The 26,282-nt window shown below is 41.5% G+C and overlaps 1 protein-coding gene across 5 annotated transcripts; it reads left to right on the forward strand.

Moving 5' to 3' along the window:
• The first annotated feature begins 2,400 nt into the window (after window positions 1–2,400).
• Window positions 2,401–25,160, forward strand: hace1 (HECT domain and ankyrin repeat containing E3 ubiquitin protein ligase 1). Of its 5 annotated transcripts, XM_027286884.1 has the most exons (25): window positions 2,401–2,475; window positions 2,550–2,758; window positions 4,415–4,469; window positions 4,676–4,765; window positions 6,192–6,296; window positions 6,507–6,582; window positions 6,707–6,838; window positions 10,966–11,048; window positions 11,202–11,298; window positions 11,439–11,540; window positions 11,624–11,730; window positions 11,990–12,140; window positions 13,392–13,753; window positions 14,723–14,791; window positions 14,955–15,042; window positions 16,712–16,823; window positions 18,831–18,928; window positions 19,042–19,129; window positions 19,252–19,401; window positions 20,291–20,487; window positions 21,050–21,181; window positions 21,751–21,928; window positions 22,314–22,384; window positions 22,468–22,581; window positions 23,186–25,160. In XM_027286884.1, the coding sequence occupies exons 2-25, from the start codon at window positions 2,668–2,670 to the stop codon at window positions 23,306–23,308; spliced, it is 2,871 nt and encodes a 956-aa protein (XP_027142685.1). In that variant the 5' UTR covers window positions 2,401–2,475; window positions 2,550–2,667; the 3' UTR covers window positions 23,309–25,160. The 5 variants fall into 5 exon arrangements, with proteins under 5 accessions (XP_027142685.1, XP_027142684.1, XP_010746302.1 ...); XM_027286883.1 differs by lacking the exon at window positions 2,401–2,475 and having other exon boundaries at window positions 2,482–2,758; XM_010748000.3 differs by lacking the exon at window positions 2,401–2,475 and having other exon boundaries at window positions 2,482–2,758; window positions 21,751–21,849.
• The last annotated feature ends 1,122 nt before the right edge of the window (window positions 25,161–26,282 follow it).

Here is a 26,282-nt window from a genome sequence, read left to right on the forward strand (position 1 = left end):
ATTATGAGCTCTTTTAGATACGATGGTGCCTGACCATGAAGAGCTTTGTAAGTAAGGAGAAGAATTTTAAATTCTATTCTAGATTTAATAGGCAGCCAATGCAAGGAAGCCAAAATGGGAGAGATGTGATCTCTGATCTTGGTTCCTGTCAGAACACGTGCAGCAGCATTCTGAATTAACTGTAAAGTCCTAAGAGACTTATTAGAGCAGCCTGATAACAAAGAGTTACAATAGTCCAGCCTTGAAGTAACAAATGCGTGGACTAGTTTTTCTGCATCCGCCTGAGAGACAATGCGTCTGATTTTAGCGATGTTATGTAAGTGGAAGAATGCAGTCCTCGAAATTTGTTTTATGTGGACGTTAAAGGACAAATCCTGATCAAAAACAACTCCAAGATTCTTTACAGTGGAGCTGGAGGCCAGGGTGATCCCATCTAAAGTAACTAAGTCTCTAGAAAGAGAGTTTCTGAGGTGTTTGGGTCCAATTACAAGAACTTCAGTTTTGTCTGAATTTAACATCAAAAAATTGTAGGTCATCCAACTTTTTATATCCTTAAGGCATGTTTGGAGTTTAGTTAACTGATTGGTTTCATCAGGCTTGATCGATAAATATAATTGGGTGTCGTCAGCATAACAATGAAAATTGATAGAGTGATTCCTAATAATGTTCCCTAAAGGAAGCATATATAAACTGAATAGAAGTGGTCCAAGTACAGAACCTTGTGGGACTCCATGACAAACTTTGGTCTGCATGGAGGATTGCTGGTGCAAGGTACAGTGTGTCACATTTAAAGACAATGACAGAGATGGAATCAAATATTTACAACTGTAAACAACTACAACTATGTTTTTATTTGTATATTCACCTGAAAATAGGAGCCATTATATTTTGTTATATAATGAGCCTTTTGATTAACCAACACCTCCAACCTGGTAAAGAAGGCCCATCAGTGTCTCTTCTTCCTGAGGACTCTGAAAAAGAACCACCTGTCTGCCAACATCCTGGGCAACTTTTACTGATGCGCAACAGAGAGCATCCTGACCAACTGTGTAACAGTCTGCTATGGGAGCTGTTCTGTTGCTGACCGCAAAGCACTGCAGCGGGTGGTGAAAACTGCCCAACGCATCATAGGAACTCCCCTGCCAGCCATTTAGGAGATCCACAAGAGGAGGTGTCCGCGCAAAGCGAACAGCATCCTCAAAGACTCCTCCCACCCAGCCCACAGACACTTTCAGCTTCTCCCATCTGGGAGACGGTCCAGGAGCTCACTGACTAAAACCAGCAGGTACAGAAACAGCTTCTTGCCCTCAGCTATCATCCTACTGAACTCTGCCCAAAGATGATCAGCCCTGGACTTGCACAGCTGTTCATACTCACACATACATCTAAAATACATCTGTACTGTAAAGTTAGCCCTCTTGTTCAGTATTGTAATACTTCTGAATAGTAGTTTAGTCACATCTGTATTTTGCACTCTGTTAATGTATTAATTGCACTACCTGTACATTATGCTCCCATAACTTATTTGTATATAATCTGTCCATAACTACTGCCCACATTGTTTATCTGTACATACATTGCAATAAAAAAGCGGGGTGTTTGGGTCCAGTATCCAGTTCTATAATGCATCCCTGGTCCACAGTATTTTCGCCATGTTACACTGTGTTTCTGCATTAGCTCTAGAAAGGCATTTTGCTTGGTACATGTCTTTGTGTTCATTTTTTATTTGCTTGTTTGTTTTTTAGTTTAACTGACACACACATTTTGGTCACCATTTGTCATTTTAATGTCATGTTCCCTATAAAAAAGGGATCCATTCATTTTGTTCTTTCATTGTCTCTGGAACAAAATCTACAGTGCAAAAATGTTTCCAATAGGCCTAACATTATCTAATATACACGATAAACTCAAGTGACTCATCAAGCAGAAACTGCTTCAGTGTTCACGTGATCTATTATATATATATATAATATATATATATATATATATATATATATATATATATATATATATATATTATTATATATTATATCAGTGTTCACTGATCTATTCTATATTATATATAATATATATTATATATATTATTATATTTATATATATATATTGATATATAAATCAATATGGTGGCTTCGAAGAGGACCCGCCCCCTCTGTAGATATAAAAGGGTTTTTAAGTAACAAAAATAAAATCATTCTTATTTTCAGTTGATCATACATGCATGATAACATAGTTATGAATATTGTATTCCATGTCTGCCCTATTCTGACAATAAAGGCCCAGAGTCTTACACACTGCACCTCACTGCAGCTAACGATATGATATAACATGATATGTTGTCTGAGCTCAATAGACTACAAATGCAAAAACACTGGGCTTGTCCTTTAAGCTCAGAGGCAACCACACAGTGGAAACTCCATCACCCATAGCGCATAGCGTTTGAACGTCATCACAACAGGAAGTGTCGGAGGCTGGGCAGTAAGTGTTGGTGTGAGTGCTGGAGAAGAAATGAGTGTGCTGTAAATCAGTGTGTGTGTCTGACACAGAAACAGTTCCCGTCCTGCCAGCGCCCATGGACGACGCCCCGGAACAACGCAGCCCCATCAGGAACAAATAAACCGGGCGGGCGAGGCTTTGTTCCCTCGGTTTATCCCGGTGGACCGTTTACTTATGATGGAAAGGGCGATGGAGCAGCTCAACGTACAGCTCAGCCGGCTGACCCGTTCCCTCCGCCGGGCCAGGACCGTGGAACTCCCGGAAGGTACCGAGACAGGTTTGAGCTAAAACAGCGCGAGCTGCCCGCGTAAACAACGGCGTTCACGTGCGAGTACAGCCCGTGAGGTGTCATACGAGCCCGGCCTGCAGCACACAGTCATATTATTCACATATTATTAATATATGACACGTACGCACAGGTAGTTTGTGACTGAGCTCGGACAGGTCAGCTCAGTTTCCTTCAGTGTGTAAGATGAACGATTGTTCTGTCTGCTGTCAGTGTCATGTGAACATAACATCATACAAAAACAGAGCATGGATATTTCTCAGCGTGTATCTGCTTTACACTGAACAGCAGGAACAACAAAGCTCATACACTTTATGTTTCCTTGCTTCCTGTGTCCTCACCTGGGCCTGAAGTGGTTGTAGTTCTCTCTGTAGGCTGTCCCAACGTTCTTACGTCTCTATGTAAGGAAGCAAGGAGGGATCTTTAAGGAGCCATGAGCGAGGAGACAGTAGAGCAGCCTTTACGGAAGTCTTTTATCAGCTGACGAGCGCCTTTATTGGATATCAGTTATTGACTGGATGCTGCAGCTGATTGGACATTCAGCTTTGTGATTCAAGTTAAACACTGGTGTTCATCGTAGGCCTGAACAACAACAGGACCACAAACAAGCTGCATCATTCATTGGAAAGATGGTTCTTTTCATGATCAACATTAACTTTTATTCTGAGCACAGTTAAATTCAGAGAGAGGAAGCGAAACGCCATCAAAAGTCCTGACAGCTGATCCAGCTGTGATCAGCCACTGCAGTCATCAGAAACAGATGTCGCGTCACGTGACACTTCAGAGGAAAGGAAACATCCCACTTCTCTAAAAACACACTTCCTCATTTCTTCTCTCCTCGCATGGTTTCCTTGTGTCTTCCCATGCATCCCTGGTGGGAGGGTGAATCCACCTGAAGAGACTTGGGATGCACCCACCCATGCAAGTGTCCCAGTGAGGCATGGCAGTGTGACAGCGAGCCAGCAGTGTGACAACAACACCAGGACCTTTAAACTGATGCAGCTACATGGAATTGAGCCATTTTTGATTAGATCAGTGGTTCTCAACTGGTCTGGCTTCGGGACCCACCATCACCCCTAAAGGACAAGCCGTGACCCAAATTGAGGAAAATTTTCAACTTCTCAAATTTATTTAATGAAAAGATGGTGCAGTTTGGTGGGTGTCTATTAACATTACAAGGCTTTATCGCCACCTACTGTGGCGATTGTGAATAGACGGCACTCCGCGGCATAAAAAATCCACTTCAAAATAAAAGCACAGGATTTTGTTCTTAACATTTTTTTCCCAGGCAAAGGCCCGCGACCCACTGAGAACGAGTCCGCGATCCACTTTTGGGTCGCGACCCACCAGTTGAGAATCACTGGATTAGATTATTTACACCTTTACATATCAAAATGTGTGTGTGCATGTGTGTGTGCGTGCACGCTCAGTGTGAGACATGTACATGTCCCCTGCCGACTGACAGATATACACCAGCACTGAACTAACATGTTCATAGATAGACACTTTATCTTTAGTGGCTTTAGCTGAAGAATGTTTCTGAAAAATTGATTGAACGTTATGTGTTTAATGATTCAAAAATTCACTTTGAGCAGTCAGTAGTATGCTAATGCACATCCGGTTCTCCCTCCACAGACAATGAGACTGCAGTGTACACGCTTATGCCAATGGTCATGGCTGACCAGCACAGGTGAGCGTCACCCCAGGCTGTGTTTGTGATGTCACACTGATCACAGTCCTTGGGATGAAACACGTTGCTGTGTCATGTTTAGCGGCAGCATGTTTTGCCAGTCGTAACACGTCTAGTTGAGTTTTCTCTTTTTTTCGTGCACAGCAGTTAATGCTGCTTTTGTCTCCAGAAGAAATGTCATATTTGTTCTATCCTGTCTTTTCAAGGTCAGTGTCAGAGTTGCTCCTCAACTCCAAATTTGATGTGAACTACGCCTTTGGACGTGTAAAGAGAAGTCTGCTGCACATTGCTGCCAAGTAAGATACTGTTCTAATGAATGAGTAAAGACCTCTCAAACCTCCTCCTGTCCAGCATATTTTAAAAAAACGTGATCAGGATCAGGTTACATTCTGTTACTGAAGACAGTTTGATGACTTGATTATGATGAGGTACCATGGGATGATGGGAGTTATCTTCATTTTCAAACAACCATCTGATGTGGCTCAGGGAATGTGTTCAAGTTTTAGTCACTTCCCTCCTTCCTCACTCTGATGTTTTTGGAGTTTCCATACATGCTGAACGCTTGTTTTCCTTCACTCTGCGGTCCAATTCATTCCAAACCATCTCAGCTGGATTTATGTCAGGTGATTGTGGAGGCCAGGTCATATGACACAACACTCCATCACTTTCCTTCATGGTCAAACAGTCCTTACATAGTCTGGAGGTGTGCTCAGGGTCATTGTCCTGTTAAAAAACAAATGATGGATCCACTAAGCTCAGAGAAGATGAGATGGCATGTGGCTGCAGAATGCTGTGGTTAGGTGTGATTAAAATTTGAATAAACTGTTGGCGTTTTAATCTCAAATTTGACTTATCAGACCAAAGTCCAGATTTCCACTGGCCTAGTGTCCATTCCTTCTGTTTCTTGGCCAAAGAAGTTATTAAGTTGATGTTGAGATGTGTCTGGTACTTGCATTTATGAGGTGCTGTTAATTGTTGGTTTCTGAGGCTGGTAGCTGTAATGAACTTCTCTGCAGCAGAGCTGACGCTTGGTCTTCCTTTCAAATATTCTGGACTGACTGACCTTCATGTCTTAAAGTGATGATGAACTGTTGTTCTTTACTTAGATGATCAGTTCTTGTCATAATATGGATTACTACAGAAGTTGGAACACTACCCCTGAACAACACAACTGATGGTCTCAGACTTATTAAGAGGGCAAGAGAATTCCACTAATTAACTTTGATACCATTTAACTGAAAAGCTTTTCAGGTGATGACCTGAACTGTTCCCTTTACCACATAATTCCATGTGTGTTATTTAATAGTTTTGATGTCTTCAGTATATAAGTAGATTTAATCTCCAGTCAATCTACACTGACACATTATTCATGTTTGCCCATATTGAAAAAACATTTTTTTTAAATGCAGGTCTATATTTTGGGTAAGTCCTCTCAGTAGTTCTAATGAAAACTGTCTCCAGTGAGGTCTGTGGATTGTCCAGAGTAAAGGAGAAAAGACATACTAACACACTGCTGAATTATTTTAATATCCTTTTTCAGAATAGACAGCACTAGAGGGAAGTCAGGAAGTAAACATGTGGTTGACATGTCTACCTTTTGGTTTTATGAAACTCTTGTATTCAACATGACAACATTGATCTGTCACACAGTGAGCACAGGTGATTTTGTGTACATGATGTATACATTTGACACTAAGTTGCTCATGTGTTTTCTCTGCACAGCTGTGGGTCTGTGGAGTGTCTGGTTCTGCTGCTGAAGAGAGGAGCCAACCCAAACTACCAGGACATCTCAGGCTGTACTCCTCTGCACCTCGCTGCTAGGAACGGGTACGAGCATCTGATCTTTGTTCTCTGATCTATGTTTTCAGGTTTGATTCTGATTCTCGTGTCAAGTGAGTTCACATTACAGATCCAGATTGTCATTTGGACCTATGAGATAGTCCTGGCTGTTATGAGTGTGAAGTGGCATGTATCAGAGTGACTATGTGTGTGTGTGTGTGATGATGCTAACACGTTACTGTCTTCCTGTTGTCTCAGACAAAAAAAGTGTATGGGCAGACTCTTGGAATATAATGCTGATGTCAACATCTGCAACAATGAGGGACTGACTGCTGTGAGTAGAATGTATTTCTGACTGTGGTTCATGTAGCAATGTCCTAAAATCATTTAATCAATTGAGTTCATTAATTCTGCATTGTAGTCCAGATAATGAGTGTCCATGTGATCTTCTGCTGCAGATCCATTGGTTGGCAGTGAACGGGCGGACTGAGCTCCTCCATGATCTGGTTCAGCATGTGTCCAACGTGGATGTGGAGGATGCAATGGGGCAGACAGCTCTACATGTAGCCTGTCAGAACGGACACAAGACTGTGAGTACATTTGGAAGTTTTATTCTAATTGAAAAAATGATGCATGTACTTAGTCAGGCTACTTGGTAGGGACTCAGACTTTAGTAACAGATGTCGGTCTTCGGTTTGGCAAATCTTTTGTCTCTCACGACTTTGGTCCTGGCTGGGTTTGTAGGCCTTTATGGCCTGTGGTTTGAGGGCAGTAAATGTTGGTCCTTTAATTGACAACAGCTATGCTCATTACTGTACAATAGATCTTTCACAACTAAAAAGCCAGTAAGAGTAATTTGTAAAAACATCTGTTCAACAGGCAGAAATCTGAAAAAAGCTCTTTTTTACTCATTAATATCTGCATATCTCCTCATCACCACTGCTATGTTATAGCCAGAGTGTACTCCTTAATTTAACTGTTGCTAATTAAACAATATGAACCGTGAACTGTGAATATATGAATAAAATTAGAAAATATGAACTGTACCAGTAGTACACAGAACTAAATCCAGTACTGCTATGTTTCCACTGCACGGTACATGGGCTCGCTCTTTTTTGTTAAAAGTTGTGGATAGTACCAGCTACCTGCTACTTTTCTGGCACTTGAATATTTTTAACTGTGCTCCACATTTCTTTACTCCTTGGGGAAAAAAAAGTTTGTGTTAAGCCTTGTACCAGCCATAGCAACTGAGTTTGACTGCAGCAGATTGGAAGAGCTGTACGGTAGCTGCGTTATAGAAATAGAAGTCCATTTACTGTTTGAGCATGATGATTCTATCACATATGACACATCCGCAATACTTAACCACAGGATCCAAAATTAGCACCACTCGCAAAATCTGCTTTAAAAATCTACTCTGAAGATAATAAATGAGGTCAGCTGCCATTGGTAGGTTGCAGAATTAGACCTACTTGACTGTACTGTCATCACTACAACACGTTAGCGCATTTTGTTTTGCACTGACATTCCACACTGCGGCAGCATGCAGTGTATGATTGTCATTAATTGTTTAGCAAACATTGTGTAAACATTGTGCAGTTGTGCTGCAGATATCTGATCAAACCGAATGATTCTGCTCACTTTCATGCATTGTAATTTGATCTTGCACGTTCATACTTCCAAGAGTGCAGAGCAGGCTGAAGGACAGAAAACTCTGCAGGACAGATTCATAGAACATTGGAATGATTTGACAAATGACGGTCTAATTTAAATGTTTCCTCAAAAAGAAGAGCCTATGTCGTATTTTAGGCTTACTCCATTAAACCATCAAACCATTAGATCTTAAATTTTCAACCTCTTCAACTAATTCACCCTTAATCTTGGTGAGGGGAACAATTGTTCTTTTCAAGTTAATTAGTGGAATTTCTTGCCTTTTTAATAAGTTTGAGACCAGATCAGTTCATCATTGTTCAGAGATAGTTTTGTTATACAGTGAATGTCTCTTCAACTACTATAGTAATCCATATTATGCTCAACTAAGTAACGGGAAACAACAGTCCATTATCACTTTAAGACATGAAGGTCAGTCAATACAGAATGTTTGAAGAACTTTGAACGTGTCTTTGCAAAAACCATCAAACATTATGATGAAACATAATAACTTCACAGAGTTCAAGTAGCAGACATATCTCAACAAGAAATGGACGTTCTAGAGATTTTTAGTTCCAACCCCATGCTGTGTGAGATGCAGAGAAGGTGAACAGATGGTTTTAGATGTATGATTCCCTCTGTGAAGCATGGAGGAGGAGGTGTGATGGTGTGGGGGTGCTTTGCTGATGACACTGTTCATGGCTGCCATAGTGTTCTTTAAGCGACATGCCATCTGGTTAAATCTGGGTGGGACGTTCTCTTGTTTTTTTAACAGGATAATGACCCAAAACACACTTCCATGCTATGTAAGGTCTATTTGACCTAGAAGGAGAGTGATGGAGTGTTGTGTCACATGACCTGACCTTAACCCAACTGAGATTGTTTGGGATGAGTTGGATTATCATTATGGCATAAAGGTAAACTGCTCAGCACTGTAGCCAGGCTAACAGAGAATCACAGCTCTACTGAGCCATCTACTCCTTTAGGTCTAACTAGTAATGACTTCATGAGCTTCTTTAATGATAAGATTATAACTATTAGAGACAAAATCCATCACCTCTTGCCCTCAACAGGCATTGATCTGCATTCTGATACAGCAAGTTTGGAAACAGCTGTAAAACCTGATATGTATTTAGACTGTTTTTCTCCCATCGACCTTCATCAAATAACTTTAATCATTTCTGCAGCTAAGCCGTCAACCTGTCTCTTAGACTCCATCCCAACCAGGTTGCTCAAGGATGTTTTACCTGTAGTTAGTAATTCGTTATTGGATATGATTAATCTGTCTTTATTATCAGGATATGTACCACAGTCCTTTAAGGTAGCTGTAATTAAACCTCTTCTTAAAAAGCCCACTCTAGACCCAGAGGTCTTAGCCAACTACAGACCGATATCAAACCTTCCCTTTCTGTCTAAGATACTTGAGAAAGCTGTAGCTAATCAGCTGTGTGACTTTCTCCATAACAATAGTCTATTTGAGGATTTTCAGTCAGGATTTAGAGTGCATCATAGCACAGAGACCGCATTAGTCAAAGTTACAAATGACCTCCTAATGGCATCAGACAAAGGACTCATCTCTGTACTTGTCCTGTTAGATCTTAGTGCTGCATTTGACACCATTGACCATCAAATTCTTTTACAGAGACTGGAACATCGAATTGGCATCAAAGGAACCGCCCTAAGCTGGTTTAAATCGTACTTTTTAGATCGATCTCAGTTTGTTCACGTCAATGATGAATCCTCCATGCAGACCAAAGTTTGTCATGGAGTCCCACAAGGTTCTGTACTTGGACCACTTCTATTCAGTTTATATATGCTTCCTTTAGGGAACATTATTAGGAATCACTCTATCAATTTTCATTGTTATGCTGACGACACCCAATTATATTTATCGATCAAGCCTGATGCAACCAATCAGTTAACTAAACTCCAAGCATGCCTTAAGGATATAAAAAGTTGGATGACCTACAATTTTTTGATGTTAAATTCAGACAAAACTGAAGTTCTTGTAATTGGACCCAAACACCTCAGAAACTCTCTTTCTAGAGACTTAGTTACTTTAGATGGGATCACCCTGGCCTCCAGCTCCACTGTAAAGAATCTTGGAGTTGTTTTTGATCAGGATTTGTCCTTTAACGTCCACATAAAACAAATTTCGAGGACTGCATTCTTCCACTTACGTAACATCGCTAAAATCAGACGCATTGTCTCTCAGGCGGATGCAGAAAAACTAGTCCACGCATTTGTTACTTCAAGGCTGGACTATTGTAACTCTTTGTTATCAGGCTGCTCCAATAAGTCTCTTAGGACTTTGCAGTTAATTCAGAATGCTGCTGCACGTGTTCTGACAGGAACCAAGATCAGAGATCACATCTCTCCCATTTTGGCTTCCTTGCATTGGCTACCTATTAAATCTAGAATAGAATTTAAAATTCTTCTCCTTACTTACAAAGCTCTTCATGGTCAGGCACCATCGTATCTAAAAGAGCTCATAATACCTTACTACCCCTCTAGAACACTGCGCTCTCAGGATGCTGGGTTCCTTGTGGTTCCTATAGTTTCCACAAGTAGATTGGGAGCCAGAGCTTTCAGCTATCAGGCTCCTCTTCTGTGGAACAAACTACCATTCTGGGTTCGGGAGGCAGACACGGTCAACACTTTTAAGAATAGACTTAAAACTTAGGACTGGCTCTCTCTCTCTCTCTCTCTGACTATGTTTTGTTTTCACATAACTCCATGTGTGTCATTTCAGAGTTTTGATGAAAACATCTTGCATCCAATCTTTTGACTTTTATGTCACACTATCATCATGTTGCAGCCATGCGGCTGCTACTGTGCCCATAGTGTTCATCCACAGCACTGGGCACACCCTCCTTCACTGCACTTACTCACATCAGCTAGTGGATGGAACTACTGTCCAAACTTGGCTCTCCTCCAGAAATATGAATAATAAACAAGAATGATTCTTTTTTTTAAGTATTGTTAATTGTAGACATAATTTAGTTTTGATATCTAGTCAGTGAAGTATTCCGTGTGTGTGTGTGTGTGTGTGTGTGTTTCTGCTCAGACGGTGTTGTGTCTTCTGGACAGTGGAGCTGACATCAACCGGCCAAACGTCTCTGGAGCTACACCTCTTTACTTTGCCTGCAGGTGGTGTTATCAGACATGTCACCATCATGTTGGTGATTCATACTGTGCTCTCACCTCCATTCTCTTACTTTTCCTGTAACTGTTCAACCTAGCCACAGCAGTTAATCTGAGCAGTCTGTGTCGTGTTCTGTCACAATCTTTGTCGTTCTGTAGCCATGGCCAAAGAGACACAGCACAGATCCTGCTGTCTCGGGGCTCCAAATACCTCCCTGACAAGAATGGCGTCACTCCTCTGGATCTCTGTGTGCAGGTCACTTTAATTCCTTTTACCACCTGAGGTGTAACAGCCCATATTGTTGCTTTGCTCAGTTAATGTTGATCTTCTGTGGTACTGTTCCTCGTGCGTGTGTGTGTGTGTGTGTGTGTGTGTGTGTGTGTGTGTGTGTTCAGGGTGGATATGGAGAAACCTGTGAGATCCTCATCCAGCATCACGGCAGACTGTTCCAGACCCTCATCCAGATGACCCAGAATGATGATATTAAAGAGAGCATGGTATGACCACTTTGTCTTTACATTCATTAATCAGCCACATACAGTGCACATGTCCTGATGTGTCTGTGTGTGTGTGTGTGTAGCTCAGGCAGGTTCTGGAGCATGTCTCTCAGCAGAGTGACAGTCATTACCAGAGGATCTTGACCAGCCTTGCTGAAGTTGCTACTACCAATGGGCACAAGCTTCTCAGGTACAGTATTTCATTTTGAATTGACATATTTTCTGTCTTGTAGTTATGGAGCCATTATTGTACATAATATTTGCAGTTCTTTAGATATTTCTTACAAGTTGTCTTGATCTTTGACAACAGTGTGACATTTAGAAAGATGAATGCCGAGCAAAAATAGAAGACCAAAGATGTTTAAAGATGTTCCTTCACTGACTACACATGTTACAGTGTGATTGCTGAGTCGTGATAAGATGTGCTCCGTCCCTCTGTCCCTCCTTAGCCTGTCCAGCAGTTATGAAGCTCAGATGAAGAGTTTGCTGAGAATAGTTCGTATTTTCTGCCATGTCTTCCGCCTGGGGCCTTCATCGCCCAACAACGGCAACGACATGGGCTACAATGGCAACAAGACAGCTCGCAGCCAGGTCTTTAAGGTTAGTGGGAGGTGAATGGTATAGCGGCAAATACACAGAACACATAATTACAACATTACAGAAACACACTGAGAATACTGAAAATGGCAGCATGGAAGCACGCAGAGCCAAGAAAGTGATATAATATGATTATTATGCAGGCTACAGGTAACCTCAGAAAAAGAGCCATCATTCTAATTTGGGGTTGGGATTGTTGTTGTTGATTGTTTGTTACATGAGAGGGTGTTCTTTAGTGTCATTAGTGGCACGACAGTGGTGTGGTCTGTAAGTGCTGCTCAGATTTAGCTACTAAATCTGTGAACTTCACATCTGTTTTTAAGCTGATGGCGCTGTGTCAGCGACTCAACACAGCTGATGAATCCAGTAACTCCACAGCGTTGTAAAGTCAAAATGTACTGACCAACGATCAGTGTAATCATTCCATTTGTGTCAGCAACATGTTTTTATCTAATGAAATATTCTGCTTCAGTCCATATTAGTCGTCCTTTAGTCCTTTTCTCTGCGTTCACTAAACTGCTTGATCTCAGACATGCTGCACACAAACCAGGTACATACCTGTATTAATAAGGCGGTCTAATAGCTGCATAAAATCCAGAGTATTCATTAAAGAACTGTGACTTCATTTAAGTTGCTTCCTGTGGACTTCGTATTTGTTTACATGTTCTATATTTTCAGGATGTGACAATGTGGAGATGGAGAAGTGATATTTTTAGCGATGAGTCAGGTGTGCTGTCATGCTAATCCGAGCACATTCTAAATGTCTAGTTGACCAATCAGACTGCTCGGTCGGAACTTTGTGTTGTATAGTTTTTATTGGCGCTGCTATGATTTCAATTGTAAAATACCTTTAACCAACAGAAAGACCCCAGTGGACTACAGACCACAGAATGTAGCCTTTAGTTCAGTTTTCCCATCTATTCTATTGTTGATGAAAACCTGGTCAAATAAAACACAAACACAGCAACTTTGTGTTGCTTGATAGCAAGAGCTTAGACAGGAAATATGTATTTTTTTTAGTTTGGATGAAGTGAGCCATTAAAAGCAAACTTACTTGTAACTCACAGTGTATGTACTATTGTTCCTCAGAATGAGCTGAGGTAGGGTTGTTTGGAGTTTTTGTCTTGCAATCACAGATAACATGAAAAAGGAACAAAGCTTTGTAAAGCCTGCAGAAGGCCTGAAGGTCAAAGTCTCTCCTCTCTTGCGATGTCTTCATGCGTCACTCCATCAGTTTTCTCTGTGTCTCTGCAGCCATTGGAGCTGCTGTGGCACTCCCTCGACGAGTGGCTCGTGCTCATCTCCACCGAGCTGGACAGGAACAGGAACAACCCGTCGTCGCCGTCCTCCAGTAGCGAGATAGCCTCCCTGCTTCTCAAACAGCGGGAGGTCGAGCACTCCAGCTCCACACCAAAGCTCCCCTCCTTGCTGGACCCTCAGATTGTTATGGAAACTGAGGTGTATGCCGACGGGGAGGACGTTATCTCCATGACAGCCAATCGACTCAGCGCTGTGATCCAGGCCTTCTATATGTGCTGCTCCTGTCAGATGCCACAAGGGTCTGTAGTCAGTCTTCATCTGCCGAGTGTCATACAGAATCCCATCAACACACAAAGGCAGGTCATTTAACACAGAGAGTGTTAGCCATGATTTATAATACTGCTAATACCAAAGGCTCCGCTACAACAATACTACTTCTGCAGCTAGCACTACAGCTACAGCTGCAAGTACTATTACTGCTTTACTGCTGCACTACTAATGATGACACAACTATTACTGCTGTTTCACTATAGGTTAATAATACAAATTAACAATTAGAGAGCACGAGAGAGAGAGATAGGCAGCTGTTTCATATTAAAGAGCCAGCTGAGGTTCAGGGATCTCCTCCGGAGGCCCATCTGGCCTGGGAATACCTTGGGATCTTCCAGGAGAAGCTGGAATGTGTTGCTGGGGAGAGAGATGATTGGAACGTCCCACTAAACCTATTTCCACTATGACCCGACCCCGGATAAGTCAGTGAAATGGATGGACGGATGGTCGGATAGACTACAATCCTCCTCACATTTTTTTTCATGACTTAAAATGGCAACCATGTTTTCAGTATGGGCCAACAAAGGCTGATTCCTGATGCTAAGACATAGTGCCACTATTTCTCTGTCGATGTTTACTTTCCAAGAAGTTGAGCGCACTCCCCCCGAACACCCACCCTGCCTCATCTACCTCCTGTTTGCTCCCACATTTATCTCTCTTTGCATTAACCAATCTCCAGGTCCATAATTATACGCAATTAGATCATTAAAGGTGCTTAATTAACAGCCAATCAAGGTCTGTCATTGACGTGCCTGCTGAAATGAGCCGCCTTTCTTTATGTTTCGGTTTCCTGTGCCTTTTCTGTCAGCACTGCGGATACGTGATGTCTTCAGTTATAATCCAGCGTTCTTTTCAGCATGGAGGTTTTACCATTGAAGACAGAAGTGAGACAGTGTGACAGAAGATTGTTAAACAGATGCTTCTGCTGACATGTTGTTGCTGTCCGTCTCTTTCCCTCTTCACTCCCTCTTCCTCCTCTCTCTTTCCTCACTTAGAATGACGTCCCCTCGCTTCATTGAGTTTGTCTGCAAGCATGACGAGGTGCTCAAGTGTTTTGTAACCAGGTAAGTCAATATGGCCCTCTGCCATACTTCAGCCTCCTCACACAGCACAGAGAGACTGAGTATTGATCTAGAAACTTCTTTCCTCTTCATTTATCTCCACTCAGGTGTTGTCTCTTTCTCCTCTCTGTTCATCTCTCTGCCTCCTCTTTTTTTTTTTTTTTAGGAATCCAAAGATCATCTTCAACCACTTCCACTTCCTCCTGGAGTGTCCAGAGTTGATGTCACGCTTCATGCATATTATCAAGGGCCAGGTAAGACAACAGGAATCATTAAAGTATTACGCAAGAAGTAACAATTCAACAACAATAAATCTGCTTCCACAATGGCACATGGAGATACACAGTACAGTCAGCAGACATATTTATGTGGTGCTAAAATATTATAGATTTTAGATTATCTACTGTAGGTCCAACAAGTAATTTGATTGGACAAGAGCCATTCCATGAGTGCTGATATAGACAGACTTTAAACTACATGTATCACTCGGATTATTATTATCATTACATTAATGTTGCATTAATGTTCATCATCTTTCTTAGATTGTAACAAAGACAATCATATTTCTACAGGAAGTTTAAGAACACACATTTCCTGCATATTGCTGCTAGAAACTGAACATAATGAGCTGATAATAAACCTGATCAGCCACCGTCAGTAATCAATGCACAACTATTAACAAACCAACAGTCAACATCAGACAAGCCTATCACATGTAACAGTTAGCTAGTGTTTCTGTACTGTTGACAAAACGTTCAAAAACAGTTTGAAGGAAACTAAAGCTCCCTGCGCTGTCCGTGGAAAATATGACACCAAACTCCCTTTAAGAAATCTGGCATTCAAACAATTCGTTACATGTTCGTGAAAACACGTCACTCAAGATGACACCAGATAAAGGACGTCATATGTTCGCAGTCATCTTGTTAATTCAGCATCAGTATAACCCATAAAGATTTTGCACATAGACAGTGGCAACTTTACTCTCTCATGTTATATTTCTTTATTATAATATGATCTAAAATCTCAAGTATTAAAATGTGTAACAGCTTCTTTACTGTGAGTTCTGTGATGAGCTGGTGATTGGCTGAAGTCTATCAGGAGCGTCACTCTGATAATGATGACTCAGTGGTACGGCTCAAGTCAAAGTGGGAGTGTTATGGGTCCGTATGTGTCTCAGATCAGAGTGTCAGCCGTGAGATTTATTATCTCCCAAAATGAATTTCATCCATCACATTTCTCCCATTAGCCCTTGCTGTTTGAGTTGTCTCTCTTTAAGCAAACTGCACCGTGGGACCAAAAGTATTTTCTACATTGGTGACAAGTAGCACGTACGTAAGTAGCAAGTACCTTTTTGTGTCTTCGGGGACTTTATGGAAAGTGACTTTGAAAGTCCCCGTCTTCACTTCAGGATCATTTAACAGTGTTACAACCACGGCGATAACACTTGTCTTAAGTTCCATTTATACGGCTTCATAAATTTTAAGTGCTGCTCCGAGTTGTGTGCTGTTCATTCACTCCTCAGTATTCATATTTGAGCTGCGGCGTTCAAGCCTCGTTACCCATGGATTATGGCTCGCCTGGGAGTAGGCCCTTGTTTTAATTACAGACTTTAACCTGTGAATTTGATTTCATCTCCTGATTCCTCTCTCGGTACGCCCTGTAGCCCCAGGGGGAAAACCTTTCTTTCTCTTTCACGCTCATCCTCCACTCTGCCGCCAATGCTTAGAGAACAAAGGCATATATTATGCAAATAGACCCAGCCTCATCTCTGTATTACAGCCGAGTATTTTAGCACTGAAAGCTCTCCGAGCTGTCAGTTGAGACTGAAAAATCCACAGTCTGAGAGTTAAAAGCACAGCGAAGTGGTAATTAGTTTAGGAAAGTGCTGTGCGGTGTGGGATGAAGTCTTGTTTCCCCCCTCAGCCCTTCAAAGATCGTTGTGAGTGGTTCTACGAGCATCTGCTGGCTGGCCAGCCAGACTCAGACATGGTTCATCGTCCGGTCAACGAGAACGACATCCTGCTCATCCACAGAGGTACAAACTGTGCTCGTACACTTCCACTGTGGACATCAAGCCAAAATCCACTCGCAGACGTAATTTACACTCCAGTGTAATGTTGCCTGGCTTATTGGCATATGCACACAGAACAAGCCTCTGAAGGTGAATATGTGCCAGTTGTTGGTAGAGTGTGAACACTTAGTCTTATTTTAGGAGGACGTTAATGTTAGCATGCACATTTCTTTTATTTTAGACACTGTTTTTAAAAGTGTTCCTTTGTGTGTGTTTGCATGATTTGAGGTCTACTGGTGTGAGTTTGAAGGCATATAATACCATGAGACATCTCATAATATATGATAAATGTACACGGAGGCAGTCTTTTGTAGAGTACTCTACCAGGAATGATCACTTAGATGCTTACTTAAAAGCGTAGTGCACCGTTACTTATCGCTGCTGAGCCAACACGCTGATCTGCAGAGCTGGAAATGAATGAGAGGGCTGCATTTCTTAAGCACTGCTAATGACTGAATGTCTGACCCACTGGCTCCCAACTTTGGAGGTCTAACCCTCACTAGAGGTCACCAAAGCTTTACAGGGAGCTTGGAGGCCTTTAAGGGCTGTAAGAAAATATTTATAGTAGACCAATAACTCAGCTTTTCATTCATTTCTGTGAAGGAAACTTATTAAAATTATTTTTAAGATATATTAGATATATTTCACTAAACAGCCTTCTATTAGAAAAGTATACAGTCAAACAAGCATGGTGCTAACAGAAGAAAAATAAGAAAACTATTTGTCAAAAAAAAAGCCTTTTAGTCCATATTTAGTTAGAAAAACAGATCTACTGACATAAAGACAAAAAAAATAATCAGCTCAGAGTTCATCCAAACGTCCTGTTCTCAGTGCATTCAATATTTGGGTTCATTGTGTAGTGTCACTTGTTCTGTTATTGTTATACATTGAATATACAGTAATGTGAAATATCCATAAATCATGTCACAGTTTGCTCGATGACTGGAAAGGTTGGGATCAGTGGTCGAAACATGCTGAAAGCCTTCATTAGTAAACACACATTCAGCAGCTGCTAACAATGCAACACATTGCTGTGTTTCTGAAAATACACACAAGCATCACATCCAGGAGGTCATCACCTGACGAACAGTGAAGACTAAGGTCGTTACAGAACGTGAACACATTGGAACACTGTTATTATTATAGATGCTGAAAAGATGCTAAGTATGAATAAGATATGAAATGTCTTCTAATATAACTAAGGATCAGGATTGTAACTTAATGCGTTCCAGTGGAAGTCAGAGATTAGAGGTCAGACTCTCCAAGCTGAAATATCAAACCTGTGAAGCGCACATAAACAAGAAACATGGCCGACTGTGACAAACGGATGTTTCTTTGTACACTCGATGAACTCTCAGCAGCACATCCTTGATAAACCAACAAAACATAGTGCACAGGTAGCACACGCCATACTGCATTTTATTTTCTGGCACTTTTACACTTAAACATATCTAAATATTCCATTCACCAGCCGGATACAGAACTGTAGTCCACATACATCCAATCCACGGCTGCTGATGATCAATATTTACAAGAGAAGTGTGCATGAAGACAGGCACCTGCTTCTTCGTGCAGTTGGAAAGAAGGATGTGTACATGCACTTTGAGCAGTGTTTCAGTGTACTTTTTCTCAAAGTTTCAAGTTCCAAGTTGTCTGTGGAACGTAGCATGAACCCATTCATCATACACATTCAAGATAAGTCTAGAAATCCTGTGAGATATAAAAAGTATAGTGATCAAGAAATACTACACAACTCCTTTTAGAGCATCAGGTGAAAAAACTGTTAACTTGAAAAATGAGTTTGTCCCACAAATGACTTCCATCCACTGCAGGTGTGTTTGTATTGGATCCCTCTAGGAGAGTAAAGATGCTACTAAGTGATAGTGTGTGGATGTATGCCAACAAGCAGGGGGACAATAAATTTGCAGCACATACAGCGTACTAATTGTGTTTTTTCTTTGTCACAAACAGACTCCATATTCAGGAGTAGCTGTGAGATGGTATCAAAGTCCACCAATGAGAAACTTAAACAGGGTATCGCTGTTCGTTTCCATGGCGAGGAGGGGATGGTGGGTTTGTAAACTCATATGACTGCACGAGTTCTCCATGGGCTGTTTTCGTCTGTCAGCTGATAGCCTCATATAATCCAAAGCAGTGAGGGGTGTCATGGTCTGTGTTTCAGGGTCAGGGTGTGGTTCGAGAGTGGTTCGACATTCTGTCCAATGAAATCATCAACCCAGACTATGCTCTGTTCACTCAGTCAGCTGATGGTACGTGGCATTCTCCCTCCTCTGATAACTTTCAGGTGACAAGCAGAACTTCATCATGTTGATGAATGATTGTGTGTGTGTGTGTGTGTGTGTGTGTGTGTGTGTGTGTGTATGATCTACAGGTACCACATTTCAGCCCAACAGTAACTCCTCAGTGAACCCGGACCACCTGAACTACTTCCGGTTCGCAGGTCATATCCTGGGTCTGGCTCTGTACCATCGACAGCTGGTCAACATCTACTTCACCCGCTCCTTCTACAAACACATACTGGGTAAAAGAATATGTGGCGATCAGGCTCAGACGTGTGTGTGTGTGTGTGTGTGTGTGTGTGTGTGTGTGTGTGTGTGTGTGTGTGTGTGTGTGTGTGTGTGTGCGTGGTTTAATGCATTTGCTTAGGAATCACACACACTCTTGGACTCAGACTGACTGTGTGATCAGTGAAAATGACGAAATGATGAAATGTTTGCCTGTTGATCGTGTCTCACAATCACAAACAGAAATGGCCCGTAGCTAATTCAGCACCACATTACTAAAACATCATCATGGAACACTCTCCTGTGTTCATTCATAGACAGATATTTCTGAAAACTATCAGAACTGTGTGCTGCTATGTGGGCATACAGACTGTTCCCAGTTCAATTCAATTCAGTTTAGATGTCACATCTAGTCAGAACTTTGTCTGTCTCATGATTTTTTGAATAGAATAGATAGTATAAAACCACTGACTTAACAAAGACATGTCAGTTTTTGATGTCACGCCTAGTTCCAACGTGTAGGGAATCAGTCCATGTTCAAAGTTTCATTTCAATTTTCAAGTATCAGATTTTCGTTGGTCACACATGATGCTAATCTGACATGATTTTGTTGATGCTTTGATCATATGCCAGACAAGTATTAGTTTTTTCATTAGTATTATTTGTTGTCTATAACTTAAATGTTGATGGTTCTAGATATTGAATTTCTTTTTTAAACAGTTGCTGAGTGGAGAATTGTAAAGTCTCTTATGTGAAGTCAGCTTTGTTACATATTAAAAATCTATCTGTAACATTTTGTTTGTAACATTTTGCTGATATTTTTAGAGCATTATGTATCTGACTTCCATTATGTTACATAGTGTCATGGATCCAGTGCACATAACTCTGCATGTGTGTGTGTGTCAGGGATCCCTGTGAACTATCAGGACGTGTCGTCCATCGATCCAGAGTACGCCAAAAACCTGCAGTGGATCCTGGACAATGACATCAGTGATCTGGGTCTGGAGCTCACCTTCTCTGTAGAGACAGACGTTTTCGGCGCGATGGAGGAAGTGCCGCTCAAACCTGGAGGTACCAGCATCCTGGTCACCCAGGACAACAAGGTCAGTCAGTGTGAACACAGTGCGTGATGTCACCCATTGTCGACATAACGCAAGAAATAGTTTGTTCGGTGAAAAGTCAAAGCTTCATTTTACAGATTCCATTTGAGAGTAAATGTTTTATTACATTGTTATATTTATAGTAAGTATTTAAGCCACATAATCCAACTCAAACTAGAATCATCAGAAAACTTCCTGAACCATTTTCTTTCCCACAAAGTGCTCAGACTGGATCTGTTAAATGTCTGATGTTCTCATTGGACATCGTCTGGAGTATTTCTGTGGTGTCACGATGCAGCAGTGTGGCTGAAGGTGGCGTTAATGACCGGCCTTAGCTCCCCTCCAGTACATTCATCCATAGTTGGTCTCCTATGAGCGATGGATCTCTTTTCTCTCAGCTTATCGCCCGAAGACTCCTCATTAGAGAGTGCAGTACCTCAGCATGCCTGCAGATGGCACTAGCAGCCCAGCAGGAGCACAAAGAATAACGTGTGTGTGTGTGTGTGTGTGTGTGTGTGTGTGTGTGTGTGTGTGTCTGTGTCTGTGTGTGTGTGTCCTCTCTCAGGCCGAGTATGTCCAGCTGGTGACGGAGCTGAGGATGACACGAGCCATCCAGCCTCAGATAAACGCTTTCCTGCAAGGATTCCACACCTTCATCCCCGCCTCGCTCATCCAGCTTTTCGATGAATACGAATTGGTCAGTCATCCTCCTCTGGGCTCCCTGTCCTTTCCTTCTCCTCCATTGTCTTCTACAGTTGGAGTTGGTATTCTCCTTGTTCCCCTCTGCCTGTCTGCTGCCCGCCTGCTTAGCTTGTGTGTTTGGATAGGGGGATACTGGGGTCACCTTGAAGCCCCTCCCTCTAAAACACCCTCCATTAGAGGGTGTTTTTTGTGTGTGTGTTTATTGGCAGACTTGATGTCCTCAGTGTTGGGAGGATCGATAGTGCAGCATGATGATTATCCCTCCCTGGATTTGTTGGACATGCCTCGGTCATGCTGTCATTGCAGGAAAACTGCCATGTGATCAGCTCTTTCACTGATCAGCCTTTGTCAGCAGCGTGAATGTTTGTAGCGTTTAAATCATAAGGGGACTCCATCCTACACACACCCATCTGCTGGGTATAGAATTCAAGTTGCATGGTGTTCATCATCATAGCCGGACAGTGTTGGTTGATTGAACCCACATTTTAACATGCATTTTACTGCTGTGTACTATATATGTGTGTGTGTGTGTGTGTGTGTGTGTGTGTGTGTGTGTTTGTGTAGGAGCTCCTGCTGTCAGGGATGCCAGAGATCGATGTGCAGGATTGGTGCAGGAACACAGAGTACACCAGTGGCTACGACCCTCAGGAGCCCGTCATCCAGGTGGATCCTTTAAAACCTAAAACTATTGCTTGGCTTGAGTTCAGGGTCATCGATCAGGTTGTCCAGGCCTCAGACACAGGTTGTTCTCTTTGTTATCTTATCACATTTATGGATTAGAGCAAAAAGAACTCAAGGAAAGCAACATTTACTAAGTGGTACAAGAGAAAGGCTCCTTTTATTGATGGTAACTGTGAAATGTCAATCTATAAAGAGCAGTTGACTGAGAGAGAGCAGAAATAAGTCCTGGATGTAGTGTGTCATCAAAGTTGACGTGTCCTTGATCTTTACCACTGCATGTGACATTTTCACATATCTTCTATTCATCAAGCTTTGTTCATTTTGAAAGTTGTAAATTCTAAAATGTGCCATAACCTCGATAAAACCCAGGAAGGATTCATCATCATTCGGTGACCAGTAACATTCTGGGTTCTGATTCTCTTTCTGTCCGTCTCGTGTGTCTGCAGTGGTTCTGGCAGGTGGTGACGGGCCTGACCCAGGAGGAACGGGTTCTTCTGCTTCAGTTTGTCACCGGAAGGTTCGTCTGCTGGATTTCTGCTTTAGTTCTCCACACAGAAACGTGTTGTATGTATTCTTTAGTGAAGGATCCTTCTCTATCAGTTCCAGGGTTCCTCATGGCGGCTTCGCCTACCTGATGGGTGGCAGCGGTTTACAGAAGTTCACTGTTGCTGCAGTGCCATACACCTCCAACCTACTGCCTACCTCCAGTACCTGGTACTTGAGTCCTTTTCTAATTGTTCTGTTGTCTTTGACCTGTCATGTCTTGTGTCTTGTGTCTTCTGTCTCAGTGTGGCTTTTTATTTGTATTTTTCCCACCCACCGTGCTTTGCCACTCTGGCAGCAGACTAGTTTACACTTCATGATTTGGAAGTGTCTCCATTTTCTTCAAAACTTTTCTGAAATTAAATTTCATTTCCACAAATCTTCCTTTGAGTTTACAGCCTTGACTCTCGGACATTCTAAGAAACTATGAGCTGTGAACTATGAACTGTTGCCTCAGACTCACACGTACACGTTGTGTTGGCAGGGATGTAGTGTAATGATCCCTGTCTTTAAGGAGTGAATAAACCCAGCCAGTACAAGTAAGTCTGACAGATATTAGTGAGCACTAGAGGGCAGTGTGTCTCTTCTGACACAGTCTGACAGCTCAGTGTTAAAAAACAGGGAGAGGTCTCTGCATGGCCCAATGTGCAACAGGTCATTTCTATTGCTGCAGGTTTTTGTTTTGGATCCGTCTGAGTCTCAGCACTCGTCATGACCACAGTGTTCCAGCGCGTTGACCATGTCCACCCCTCTGTTTTTTTTCTCCTCTCCACAGTATCAACATGCTGAAACTCCCAGAATACCCGAGCCAGGAGGTCCTGAGAGACCGGCTGCTGGTAGCGCTGCATTGTGGGAGCTACGGGTACACCATGGCATAAATCAATTCCTGCTGCTGTGAGGGTCTGCATACTCATGCAACACTCTGACCTCCTTCACTCTTTTTGTAGTCAGACGCTGCTTTTGCTGGACAAAAAAAAAAACAAAAAAAGGGAAACCCAGATTCTGAAGAGACACGACAGACTGAACGCAGAGCACAGACTCACTCAAACCTGTGCCAGAACCTTTTTTATTCAAGCTGGTATCTGGTCATTTATGCAAATAATATCTTTAAATATGACTATTTTCATGCATACATTTATTTAAGAAACAGCATTTATACCATGAATTCTCTGCTTAAAGGTCCAGTGTGTCAGATTTAGGGCGCTCTTTGTACAGAATATAATCTTCAGAACTCTGTTTTCATCAGTGTATGATCACCTGAAAATAAGAATTTTTATGTTCTTTCATGTTTTTCATGGCCGCCATAGTTTCCCCTACACAACTTGAAGTCGAGGTTGAGGTGAGGGGAGAAACAAGTTGCCACTAAATCCTACAGACTGGTCCTTTAAAACAGATTAATAATCACAATAAAAACATACTCATGCAAGCTTACTGAATGTCAAATATGGATGGGCGCAGTGGTGAGATTCACGTCCGTGTCTCAGCTTCACGGTGCATCAGGCCCAAATCAGAAAGAACAAACGACACACACACACATGGCTGTTCTCTGTTTCTGTGTCATGTCATGTCATGGCTGGGTGTCACTACCTGTTTAAGTTTCCAATGCCAACATGACGCCTGATTATTTTGATACTTTGTTGCACTGTGGAGAAACCAAAATCTCTTTTTGTTTGACAAAATAAGCCAAACTTCTCAGACACTCCAATGTTCTAAACAAATGCACATATGGCCAAATGTATGTGGACGGTCAACATCAGATGTGAGGACCAGACCAGTAACTTCATGAGCACAAAACCGGTGGCTTTTAGTTCGATCAGCTGAAGTCCAGCAGTTTAAATATTTTGAGGTGAATTAAAGTAAACAGCAGTGTACTGTTACAGCCTGAATATGTTTAACGTTGGCTGCTTTTAGATCAACAAAGATTGAATATTTCTTTATGTTTATTCCTGTGTGGGTCAAGAAGGGTGAAAGACTTTCATGTTCATAGATTTACAGAAAATAAATGTTAATGAATAATAATGTGTTGACTAGTCATACGTTCACAGAGGGAGTTGTCACTGCAGGACAATATAAAAAATTGATTTTGACCAAATAAATGCACATTAAGGCCAAGGAGAAACGTATTGTCTGCCAGACTGGGCTCATCCAGCTGTGATGGGATGTGTTGGATGTGCTGTACATCGTCTACACAGCTGCATGAACACGTCTCCACCCCTGTAGCATGAAACGCATGTGTCATGTGGTTTATTACGCAACATGCTTTGTCATTCTTGAAGTGAGTATCTTGCTCTGGTCTATATTCGTGTTTCATGGATGAATATCAGGCTTTAGTGTTTGTATTTGTTTCCACAGAGAACATGCTCTCCATGTGACAGATGTTTGGCTCGCTGTGCCAAAAAAAACTGAAAGCTGGAATTCTTTTCAATGCATTCTTGTCTTTGTAATTTTTCTCACACAAGCATGCTGAATCTGTGTTTTTTTATTCTAAGAGGTGGGGATCATGTCAGGAAGTCTCCCTTCTTTCCATTTGTAAAGGGAGAGTACATATTGATTTCATATCTCATATTATCTATCAGTATTGTTTTGAGTGCCTCGCCTCAAATGCTTTTATAAACTGATGTCAATGTTTGTTGAGAAAGGAGCCTTTCTACATATTTCTGTAAACGTCTTCAGTATCAGATGATGTGCTTTACCATAAATATCTGTCGTGCGTTGAGATTTTATTCAATAAAACTTGTTTTGACAATCCAGGTGATTTTGGTAACGCTGCAGATGAAAACGTGTTTGTGCAAGGATGAAAACAAGCAGCTGGTGTGTGTGTGTGCGTGTGTGTGCGTGCGTGCGTGTTTGAGTAGACATATGTGGTCGCAGCGTGAGCACTGTGTCGGGTCACCAGTTTAGAGCAGCAGGTTCACTGGTGCTAAATGGCCCCTAACCAACACTCAGTGAGTCCAGCATCTGCTGCAGCTCTGTGCTAACAGCACATTACACTGGCTGCAACCTCTGCCTCGGTCCTCACTCTGTTCCACCACCAGCCTGATCAATGCCTGGTAACACAGACGTCAATCCTGTACACCTTGAAGCACGGTTAAAAAGCTCTAGCACTAAATCCTTCAAACACATGAATAAAGCACATGAAATAAGTGAATGGACATTCCTGATCGAGTATGTGTGAACTAATCTAAATCTAATCTCATCAAGTGACTTGATCATTTGTGTAGTGGTGAGCAACAAGATTCAGAATAAATTCATTATTCATGTTTTAAATAGTTATACTTAACTATATGATCTGTGTGCTTTTTGCAAACTCTTGCACCAAAAGACAAATGTCAAATTCTTATATTTTATGTTTTGAAAAATATAAAAAATATATATGTTGTGTGTATGTGTGAATGAAGGGCTGATATTCTTTAGTTGGATTTTATTCCCCAGGCTTGATTAAATTAGTTGCTTGTGTAAACGAATAATTTTCAGAATAACGCTACACAATCATGAAGCTGGTAATTAATGATTCATATGTCCATAAACCCGGCATTATCTATTACGATCCTGTAATCCTGTGACTGTTTTCCCCAAAGGTTCAAATGTCAAAATTTAAATCAAAATTTTGTGTCTTTAGAAAAATTCAGAAGTTAGAAAAATATGCTGGAAAATGAAAAAACATTTCTGCCATATGATTTCATTTACAGAAGCTACGTGAGGCAGTCTGTGACTTACATTTACAGCACACAGGAAGTGAGTAGTGAATTTACTTAATATTCATATATTTTTTATGACTTTAATGTAAAAATATGTATATTTATATACATACATATGATGTATACATTGATTCAAAGTAAAAATTCAAAGTAAAACACTGACTCTGACCAAAG

This window comes from Larimichthys crocea, chromosome XIII, assembly GCF_000972845.2.
Source record: "Larimichthys crocea isolate SSNF chromosome XIII, L_crocea_2.0, whole genome shotgun sequence".
Classification (NCBI taxonomy): Eukaryota; Metazoa; Chordata; class Actinopteri; family Sciaenidae; genus Larimichthys; species Larimichthys crocea.

What these genes read in the sequence shown, in the direction of transcription:
- hace1 (XM_027286884.1), top strand. Translation starts at nt 2,668, where the DNA reads ATGATGGAAAGGGCGATGGAGCAGCTCAACGTACAGCTCAGCCGGCTG. An exon ending in CTGCTGCACATTGCTGCCAA is followed by an intron (nt 4,766 to 6,191) that starts GTAAGATACTGT and finishes TTCTCTGCACAG; the next exon opens with CTGTGGGTCTGTGGAGTGTC. An exon ending in ATGATATTAAAGAGAGCATG is followed by an intron (nt 11,541 to 11,623) that starts GTATGACCACTT and finishes GTGTGTGTGTAG; the next exon opens with CTCAGGCAGGTTCTGGAGCA.